Below are 10,451 nucleotides of genomic sequence, written 5' to 3'. Positions count from 1 at the left end.
AAACCCAAATACATGTATTTCTGTATAAACTGCCTCATGCATAAATAGGAGAAAAGAGGCTAATAGGTGTAACTTTTTCATTATTCAGTTGCCTATTTCACTTCCTGACTATAGTTGTGCTGCTCTCAAGTATTCCTGGATCTCCCTTTAGTGAAGTGTCTTAGGTGAGTGTTCTGCATGCTTAAGCATTGCATTATGCATCTGATTCTCTGAGAAGCACTTAGGAACCATATTCTTGAATGTCCGTATATGATGTAATCATGGGATTTGTGTGAGGGAAATGCACGTAGGGCATGTGGCAGTGCTAATGTTCCCATAAAGGCTAAACATGAGCCCTCAGCTCCATTTTCTAGTAGCAAGTGCTACTCAGTTGCATGAATACAGCACTGACAAACCAGAAAAACTGAAAGTAAAATTGTTCCTTTCTGACTAGATTTTAACTTAATAAAGTTGAATTTTAAAAGGCAAGAAAATAGGAAAGAAGAAATCTCTTTTTGTAAAGCTAAAAAGTAATCATTTTCATATTTAATGTACAATGTATGTTTTTGTATACATGCATCTCCCAGGAGGTAAATATGATGAGATGATTATATTGCACTGTTTAACAAAGGACAGGTGCCATGCTTTCTATCCATCAGTGTATTTTATGTCTGCCCTTTTAAACATGTTCAATTCACCTTTTCCCCTTTAAAGCAGAGAATGATGGTAAGATGCTGCATGGGGGCACTGAAGAGAAGGGTGCTTTAGGGATTATGAAGTCCATGAAATTTAACCATAACTGATGTTTCACAGAGATTGTGTTACCCAAAATCTAAGGCATTAAGTTACCTAATGCAAACTGGTAATAGGATAAGAATGGAAAGATAACACAAGTTTGTTTTGCTATTAGAAAATAGCTTTTGGGACAGGCAGTTCCCGACAGTTTCATGCTATCTTGCTTATGCATGCAGTTGCGGAGGTTTAAAAGTTAGTTTAATATGCAATATATCAATTAACAGTCTTCCCTTGCTAGAGATGTGGAAAGAAACTGCTAAATCAAAAGGACCCACTTCTTAAATAAACTTAACTAAATAAGGAAAAAGGCTAACAGAGATAAGCAGAACACTTATTTGGATTTATAAAGCAAGAGATGCATTTGTCAGTTGACTTTAAAAATAGACTAACCATATAACCATGCTGCAAAAAAATAAGATTTTCTACTTTCCCTATACCCAGCAAAAAGGGCGCATAGCGTAGCACCTTCTATCCGGAAGCAAACAATGATAACAAATTTACACAAACCTTTACTGAGAGATTTATAACATCCCTGCTGTACCATACTCATGGGTGAATGAGTATCTGTTTACTGCTGTGTCAACCTCTAAGTCTACTAAAACGTATTGCAGGAAGTACTTTCCTTCTGATTTACTGTAACCCAAGAAAGCTGACGTAGTTAAGCACCATAAAAACCGTGGGATGCTTCCAGAATACACAACACCTACAGGCAAAACAGGAGTATATCTATTAATGTACAAACTGGCATTTCAAAGTACATTGAGCATGACTTCCTTAAATTAATTGTGCCATAAGTAATAGATGGGCAAACCCGATCTGGGCAAAGCATGAACCAATCCCATGGTAGATCCAAATACTTTGAGCTTTGGAAATGCATTTAAATTTTCTTCTTGATTTTAGTTGGCTCTGTACTTTTTGTTTCCAAAATAATACTGTGATGGGTACGTTTACAAGGGTTTAGCTTTTAGGTTACCTATTGTATCTAAGCTCCCACTTTAGGCTGTTGACAGGTCTTCAGGGTTTTTAGAACAGGAACTCTGGATAAAACTCTGAATTGCTACCTGTTTTGAGGTTTACCTCCCCTCGCAACCATCTGCTATAGTAAATCATCTGTTATCCTGAAAATAGGATGTATAAGAAAGGGAACTCAGCTGCCTTTAGATCAGCTGGTGTGCTGGTACAGTTTGCTTTCCAGTTTACAGGATCTCAGGCTACCAGAGGGGAAAGTGGGGTGATGTGATATGGATTAATCTTTTTAAAAGCCAGCTACAGTGGTATAGCTACAGTAGGGCTAGTCATGCCAGGGTCCACAAGTTATGGGGCCTATGCAGCAGAGGGTGCCTAGGGTGGTAGATTTCGGGATCTCCTGTGGTTGCCCAAAGGGTGGCAGTGGCAGATGAGGCTGGTGGGGCTGCCCAGGGGCCAGGGTAGGCTGCCGCCCAGGTATCTGAGGAAGTCCTCTCACCCCTATCTCCTGGGTAAGACTGTTGCTGTGGCTCAGGCTCTTAGCAGCCCGGGGCTTGTCTCGGTGGCACTGTCAGGTTTTCAGTCCCTGAGACAGCCCTTGCCCTGGACTCTCACTGCTGCCACCACAACAGCAAGGAGCTCATCTGGAAAAGAGGCAGGAGGTGTGAGGGTTGCTGAGGGCCAGGTTGGGGGTGAGTCGGCTGAGATGGGCTGGGGCCCCAAACCTATTCTTGCACCAGGCTCACTGGGGCTTTGTTATGCCCTGGCCCTGCTAGAGGGGAAGGTTGGGCAGCAATATGCCCCCTCTTGCTAAAGGGGTGTTTCAGGATGGACCTCTGAGCTGCTGAGTGGGTGAACCTCCCAAGAGCCTGGAGCAGGTGCAGTCTGCATGTTATTTCTGCAGGACTTATCCCTGTAATAGGGCAGGAGGCAGCAATTTAATGCTGAAAATGGGCTCCTCTGACCTACTGGGAAATACCCAGCAGGAGAGGGGGCAAACCAGGCCCAGAGGTGAGGTTTGTGGAACCCTCCTGCCTTGACAAATTGGATAGTCCAGCTCTATGTCTGTGACACTCCAGTTGATGCTTCTACCTAGACAATCTTTCTGTCGAAAAATTTCCCTACAAGGAGTTTGGACACTAGCTTTACGTGGTGCTTTGGCTGCTGCTGGTTCAGTACTTGGCTTTTGTCTCTGAAATGGGCACTGAATGTGATTCCCATGCAATCCAACCCTTGTTAGCAGAGCATCCAAAAGAGGATTCTGGGCTGCAAATGCAACATGGAAAGGTGGTTTTTTTGTTTGTTTTTAACTTGTGTTCTAAGTGTGGCGTTTCACTTGCATCTACATACAGTCCCCAGGAGCAAAGGTGTAGCTGTATCTGCAATATTTGGAAACCCCCCTGCCACGGCTACGGTCCTATAGCCTGCTCCAGGGCTAGCCTAGCTATATCCAAGGGGTGCAGCTTGCAGAAGTGGCCATGGAGAGCTTCCCTGTGCAGCCGCAACACAGCCTGTCTCTTTAAGGGCAGGCGGGACTCGCCCGGCCGCTGTTGTGTCAGGTGACGAGGGAGCAGCAAGCGAGGGGAAGCGGAAGCATGAGCTCTTAGTCGGCTCCCATGTCCTGTCCTTCGCTTCCCGCAGCGGAGAAAGGAAAGCACCAGCCGGTCAGTGCGCGAGGGAGCCCGGGCTCGGCTGGGGTCCTGCAGCAGGATTGCACGCGCCTCCTCTGCCCCACACGCAAGCCGATGCGCACACACGGTGGGGCGTACCCGCGTGGACGGGCACCCTTGAGAAACTGATCAACACAATGCTGTTCTCATCAGGCATTTCTTCCCCCCTTGTGCACACAGACAGTGCACAGCTCTGAGCTGGTGGGACCCCTAGGGGAGAGGGTTTGTGTGCAAACTGTTGCTAAGAATAGTCTACTTTGAAATACTGGTGCTAAATGCTCTGCAGGGTGGTGAATCCAGTGAAAAAAAAGTCTTTCATTTCATTTCCTCTCCTCGCCTATATTCTTTGTTTCAGCTGGGAACCAGGAGGAGAGCCTGGCCAGCTGGCTTCCTGCCGCCACCAGCAAGGGCTTTGCTGATCGTGGACCCCAGTTTAGGGACTTCCAGTTTTAGGGGCCTGTATCTTATCCGTGTTGCCCTAAACTTTGTGCTACTATTCAATCTGTTCTCTTCAGTCTTTAAAACCCCGAATCCTGGAGTGGACTCTGTAAACTGCTTCTAGAGCTTGAAGGGATGGGATTACATTCCAGAGAATCTTTGTTGTAATGTAGGTTAGACATTTATTTTGTCCCTGCCCTGTGCAGGATAAATGGGGATTTAATGGATGTTTATTTGTGCACACAAGGGTGAAAATGTGAGGATTTGGGGATACATTTGCTTTTGCGGGAATTAACGCGGGGGAGGGGAAGAGCGGGGAATCTAACTTTCAGAAGCTCACAAAAATACATTGGATCCCTTTTAAATGCTAATACTGTTTATTTCAGTGTCTTTCAGGAAGTGACTTAGGGCAGCAGAAGCCTAAAGAAAAGTTGATTGTGGAGGTATAGAGAACAGTGATTCAAGATTTCACTCTGGATCAGCCAGCTCCAGAATAATCGTGAAACTAGGGAGCAGATGGCAACACTGTCCCCTCAGTTGCTAACTGCGGCAGCTCAGCAGAACCTTAGACCAGGAAGGAAGAAGGGTTTATCTCCAGCTGCCTCCTTGCACCTGGCTGGGGAGATCTTAGCTGTAGCTTCTGGATTGAAACCCGCTCTCCTGTACGATTACAATTCAGTTGGAGTAGACAAAATCGAGAACTACCTTCAGCAGATCCAGGGCATTGGCCTGACAAAGCATCGGCTGCACCTTCTCAATATAGCAGACAATGTTCTGATACTCAACCTGGAGAAGACGGCACTGTGGCTGGAAATGCTGTTACTCACAAACAAAGTGCCCTTCATTGATGTGTCAGCTTCTAGGACGTGTCCTGGCCATTGTGAGCCAGAATATGTGGACTCTATAAAGGGCCACATTGCTGAAATACTGGCTCATGTTAAAACACTGCCAAATATCACATCCCAGCCGGTCACTACCAGTGAGATCTTCTCTGCCGATTGGAATCTATGCACCATCTTTGGTGTTCTCCTGGGCTACCCAGCTTCCTATACTTTCACAACTGAGCAGGGGTTTGACAACTGTTTGTCTCTGACCCCACTGAGAGTTTTTACTGTCCAGGCCTCTTGCTGTAGGATAAGCAAAGATCTCAGAGTCCGAATTTATTCCTTTAGTGTCCCAGAGAACCTGTATCTTGCCATGAAGGAGGCCCTGGATGCATGGAGTGGCAATCTGAAGGATGTATTTAGTGCGCAGAATGACTTTGCAAACCTCTGTATCTCAACGGAGGTGGTTTCTCTAGCTGCTGTTGCTTTGTAAATCTAGTTTCTTCATTTCTTATTATCACAGGCTTGGGGGGGTGTCAGGCATGAAATCTAGCGGGACACTTAACACTGCCCTATGGACAAAGGTTCCCCCAGGAATAGCTTGAAACCACAGCTCTCCCCCACACCTGGAATTTAAGGCCCAAAGCACTGGATGTGAAGGGTGAGCATGTTAGATGCTGAACCTGTATTCGCCATGTCACTGGTACCTTGAACACTTGCTTTTCCTCGAAGTGCACTTTGTAGATTCAGGCACCCACAGCTGGGTTGCAGGCAGTTCATGTGGGATGGATCCCAGTTGTAGGGTGTTCAACTCCTAGGGTTTGTCTACACTTACAGCACTGCTGTAGTGCTTAGTGAAGACGTGACCTATGCCGATGGGAGAGCTGCTCCCTTCAGCCTAGGTACTGCACCTTCCTGAGAGGCGGTAGCTAAGGTGACGGGAGAAGCCGTTCTGTCGACATAGCGCTGTCTACACCAGGAGTTCGGTCGGTATAGCTGTGTTGCTCAGGGGTGGGGATTTTCCACTCCAAATAGGACTGTGGTAATTCCATTCCCTGCCCTACCACATCAACAGCTGCTCCTAATGGCGGTTTGACTAGAAGAATGAGCACAGTGACAGGAGTCAAGAAGCCATGGGTTCTAATCTCATTTTTTCCTCTGGGTCCATTGGGGCAAGTGATTTCTCCCCATATGTGCCTCAGTTTCCCCAGCTGTAAAATGAGGATATTTACCTCTCAGAAACAATATGAGGATTAAAAAGGGGTCCATATTTGTACTGTGCTTTGAACATGTAAAATTTTATAAATACTGTTACTAATTGCCTATGTTATCTAGTGTAACCCATCTACCATAGACTCTGCTTGTGCTCACAGCACAGATGTGTGCATTAAAGATACGTGCTGTTGTCAAAACAACAGAACTCAGCTGTTAAAGGAATTTCAGTAAGTACCCAGCATTGTCTTGGATTAACATCACAATTTTTCTCCCCACACTTAATTAAAAAAAAAATTAGCAACCTGTAGTGCTTTGTATAGGTTGGAGGGTGGCAGGGAGGAGAGAGGAGGAGGCTACACTGATCAACTAGGAGGTGATGAGGATCTGGACAAGAGCTGAGACAGTCTAGACAGACAGAAAAGGTGTGTGTGGGGGTCAGGGTTTTGTGTCTCCTACTGAGTTTTTTCCTCCCGCAGTGGGAGTTTTTAAGTGACTGATACTATGCAATAAAACATATGGCTGCTGCGGCACAGAAACTGAACCTTTTCTAATGTAACCTTCAATTAAAAATTAAACCAAGCAAGAGGAATGATCTCACCGCATTTATTGGACCAGTGTGAATTTGTTGAGGAGTGAGACCAGCTCAAAAATATCCCCCCCAAAACCCTACAAAATCTTTATACATTACAGTGAAAAAAGTTGAGTCAGTTGCTGTGCTGAGGTAATTGAAACTGATGGATTCTCATGGTACAAAATTGGCTAAGAAAGCCGCCATGGCTGCTGCTATCACCACCATTAGGAGAGGGATCCAGTGGCCACATTGTCTCTGAAAGAGAGAATTAAATGTGTTTAGTGAATCAGTACACAAAAAGGAAATTTTTAATTTAACGTCTGGTGTAAATACACAGGCGCTATCTTTCCTCCGTTGTCCAGGTGACCTCACAAACCTCACCACCTTCTGCTCCAAGTGCAATGTGTTTCTTTTTGACTTTGCTTTCTCTAACATAAACACGTAGCAATGTGTATTTAAAAGAAAGACAAGTCCTACCAAAATGAGACACTCCCATGGATCTGCTGCTCCTGGGGAGAGGAAGGAACCAATGTGATGGATGTGTAGTCATGTTGCTTAATGTACTACTGGAGGGGGCCCAGACAGTCCAGTGATGCATGCAGCATAAGAAACTGAGTAGAACAGAGCTGAGAAACAAATTTCCCCCAAGCCCAGCCCCAGCGTGGCGCCTGCAAAGGTATCAAACTGCTCAGGATGTTTGCAGTAGGTAACTGGACACAGTAAAAGTGAACTCCTACTTTGGACTGTTTACTCTGGAACTGATTGAGCTCGTCTCGGCACTGACGTAACTTGGTCATGCAGGAGCGGTACTCGTCGCTCAGGGCCTCCAGCTCAGAGCGGAGATCTGCGCACTGGAAACAAAGCAGAGGAATGTTAGGAAATGGCCCACGTGTACCAAGAATTTGGCAGGTCTCGGTGAAGTTCCCAGGGCAACTGGGCTGATGTAGTGGAGAGTGATCTTCCCTCTCACCCCTAGTATTGTGACATCTAGGGCAGGATAGCTGTTTATTGTTAAGGGGAGCCCAGGGGAAGCACCCTCTGCCTGTATATTACCCCTCTTGGGGTCTTTAGCCTGCAGTTCTAGTACGCTGGCACCTTTCAGCAGCACTCAAGTCATGTGGGAAGAAAAAGTAATATTTCCCCCACCAAAACATAACATACTTAATCCCATCCCACTGCCTGTGACAGCAGAAGAGAAAGTCCTCAGGTCTGCAGCTGGCTCCATATGGGTAAATGGCTTGCCCCCATGAAGAGTTTCACTAGCTAGAAGGTAGGAGCAAAATCAGTAGGACTGAGGGGAGGGAAGTGAAAGGCATCGCACAGAAGTAGCCCTTTCCCCCCAACATTTTCCTCTGTGACTGGTCATTATTAGCTCTCCCCAGAACTCCCCCCCAGCATGCCTTGTGGGAGTGACGCTTTAAATTGGGCAGAATCAAGCAGCTGCAGCCCTAAGACGGCTGCTTTGGAAGGGGCTGCTGCTGCTGGCTGCATCTTGCTTTCCTCCAGCAGGTGAGTGGCTGTTAGATTTTTCCTTTTCATGTTGGGGAGGGGAAGTTGTACTTTCAGCAGCTCCCCCCCCCCAAAGCACCAAGGTTCTGGCCATGGCTGGGGGGCACTGTTATTACCCATGGAGACCTCCTGGTGTTTGTGTGTATTCTGTGTTGGTTGCACTGATGTGTGTGGCAATGCATAGCAGGTCAGGTGGGCCTAGGGCTGATCAGATTGTTTTGAGGCTGCATTGTATGAGGAGTCAGTGGTCTAGGTGAGGTGCAACAAGTTTTTCCTGATGGTGCACAGTACGGTATGTAATGTAGCCCTGCATAAGCTGTTGGCAAAGCAAAAACTTTGTGTGTTCTAGCCAGTTCCTGCTCTCACCTGTTTCCTTTAGATTTAATGGTATTTTGCACTCGCCCTGCCCCCAGCTGATTTAGACCTAATTTGCAATGGCTGGTGCTTGTAGTCATTGAAGGAGACAGTGTGGATTCAGTAAGACATGCTGAGCTCCATCTGCCACAGAGAAGGGTAAAAGCCTATTTTATAAATTCCTGTGTATAAGCCCCTTGGTGCCTAGGTATTGTTCTAGGCACTATATTAGACCATCAATAAAGAAAGAAAAAGCCTCAGCTCTCCCTCCCCACCCAAACAGCTCCTCTGAAGAGGGTGGGGCTGATGAGGACATAAAGAAGTAGGGGAAGAGAGATTAAAGCAGAGCAATTAAATTCCCCACCGCCACAATTCCCCAGGCCTCACTTTAATTGTCTGACCCTTTACATTCCAAGTGCTGGAGCCACAGGCGTGTTTGGGATGAGCAGCGAGTAACTGCCCCACTGGCAGCTGCTAGGGGCTTCTGAGTGCAGAGGACAGACTGGCAGAACATCTCTGTGGTTCCTGGGGGAGCCCACTGAGATGATAACTACTGCATGCTGTGAGGGGCAGGTGTGTGCTCCCCATAACAGCAGCTCCCACAGCACTCCCCTAGGGGTATCCAGCATCAGTGGTGCTGCTAACACATGCTTGTGCTTAGGAAGCACTTACTCTAGGATTCTACCTGTCCCCCACCCTGATGCATACAGGTCCCTTGTACCCTCTCTGCTCCCTGAACCACAATCAGTCTGCCCCGGTGTCTGCTCCCTGTGGCATTGCCCTGTGCGTGTGCTGTCACATTGTGAGCACTTTGCTGGAGAGACTTGTTCTTGTCCGGCACTGCTCCTGCATCCCACAGCTCTGTGTGCATTTAATTTTAAAATATGCCTTTGGGTATTTTCTCTTGCTAATTCCCTTTGGTGGACAAAAACTGTGTTTCTATCATTCACTTCTCTGCTCCAGGAGATAAGTCTCAAAGGAGCTGGCTTGGCGGGTGGGGAGGAAGTCAATTGTCTGGGAAGATGGGTACCAATGTGATGTTTTATGATAGCCCTGAGCTCTCTTATGTACAAGATCGACCTGTAGTATTTAACTCACATGCCAACATACATTTCAGCTTGTGTATGTGAAGGTTTTATTCGGGGTATGAAATATTTTGTGACTTTAAGGCTATGTAAAGGGCTTGGTTCAATGTCATTGCATGACTATTATTCTACCTGGAAATACTTAGAGGAAACCCAACAGGGGGTTTAGCTGAGGTCAGAATCAAAATGTAGTGACTGTGAGTCTCCAGTTACAGAATTAGATGCTATTTGTATGGTTACTCCTAAAAATCATCACACATCAGTTTTATTTCTGCCTTGGAAGCCTTTAAAAATAGCAATTAATCTCCTAATGAGAACACTGAATCTCATTAACAGATTGTATCACCTCCTCACCTCCTTTTCCTTTGCAATGAGTTGGGCTGTCCTCTTCTGCACCTGGTCCTTCAGATTTTCCTCTCCCTCGTCGCCAGGATGCTTTAACAAAGCATCTTGTTTTTCTCTGACTGGACTGGGGGGTTGGATCTGCATAGTTAAAACCTGATCTAAAAAAACAGCCAGACTTCCAATGAGAAATGAGTCCAGGCTTTTGGTCAGCCTCTTCATTGTTCTACAACAGGGGTCGGCAACCTTTCAGAAGTGCTGTGCCGAGTCTTCATTTATTCACTCTAATTTAAGGTTTTGTGTGCCAGTAATACATTTTAACGTTTTTAGAAGGTCTCTTTCTATAAGTCTACAATGTGCAACTAAACTATTGTTGTATGTAAAGTAAATAAGATTTTTAAAATGTTTAAGAAGCTTCATTTAAAATTAAATTAAAATGCAGAACCCCCCTGACTAGTGGGCAGGACCCAGGCAGTGTGAGTGCCACCGAAAATCAGCTCGCGTGCTGCCTTCGGCATGCGTGCCATAGGTTGCCTACCCCTGTTCTACAAGTTGATTATCTTTAACTTGTATTTAGGTGCTAAGCAACTGGAAATGAATGCAGGACATGGCTTAGTTGTCTTCATGCTCAGCTATGCATGTGAATTAGAAATATTTATTTTAAAAACAATTATGAAGTGTTTGACAGTAGTCTGGCAAAGTA

At 45.9% G+C, this 10,451-nt stretch overlaps 2 protein-coding genes across 7 annotated transcripts in view; one reads left to right on the top strand and one right to left on the bottom strand.

The window, feature by feature from the left end:
- Positions 1-3,296: 3,296 nt before the first annotated feature.
- Positions 3,297-6,369, top strand: C4H1orf74 (chromosome 4 C1orf74 homolog). Of its 3 annotated transcripts, none has more exons than XM_045014284.1 (2): positions 3,297-3,404; positions 4,235-6,369. In XM_045014284.1, the coding sequence occupies exon 2, from the start codon at positions 4,365-4,367 to the stop codon at positions 5,163-5,165; it is 801 nt and encodes a 266-aa protein (XP_044870219.1). In that variant the 5' UTR covers positions 3,297-3,404; positions 4,235-4,364; the 3' UTR covers positions 5,166-6,369. The 3 variants fall into 3 exon arrangements, with proteins under 3 accessions (XP_044870219.1, XP_044870217.1, XP_044870218.1); XM_045014282.1 differs by having other exon boundaries at positions 3,766-6,369; XM_045014283.1 differs by having other exon boundaries at positions 3,320-3,498.
- A 105-nt stretch (positions 6,370-6,474) lies between these two features.
- Positions 6,475-10,451, bottom strand: part of TRAF3IP3 (TRAF3 interacting protein 3) — a 28,683-nt gene continuing 24,706 nt past the window's right edge. Inside the window, exons 15-17 of one of the 4 annotated variants that reach the window (XM_045014274.1) lie at positions 9,761-9,909; positions 7,196-7,309; positions 6,475-6,713 (exon numbers count right to left, since the gene is read on the bottom strand). In XM_045014274.1, the coding sequence (XP_044870209.1) occupies positions 6,630-6,713; positions 7,196-7,309; positions 9,761-9,909 (347 nt within the window). In that variant the 3' untranslated portion in view covers positions 6,475-6,629. Of the gene's footprint in view, positions 7,310-9,760; positions 9,910-10,451 lie in introns of all 4 variants that reach the window. The other 3 variants (XR_006578944.1, XR_006578945.1, XM_045014273.1) reach the window with 3 other exon arrangements.

This window comes from Mauremys mutica, chromosome 4 (assembly GCF_020497125.1).
Source record: "Mauremys mutica isolate MM-2020 ecotype Southern chromosome 4, ASM2049712v1, whole genome shotgun sequence".
In the NCBI taxonomy this organism is placed as follows: domain Eukaryota; kingdom Metazoa; phylum Chordata; order Testudines; family Geoemydidae; genus Mauremys; species Mauremys mutica.
Note: the sequence above shows the minus strand (reverse complement) of the source record. Positions and strands in the feature narration are given on the sequence as shown.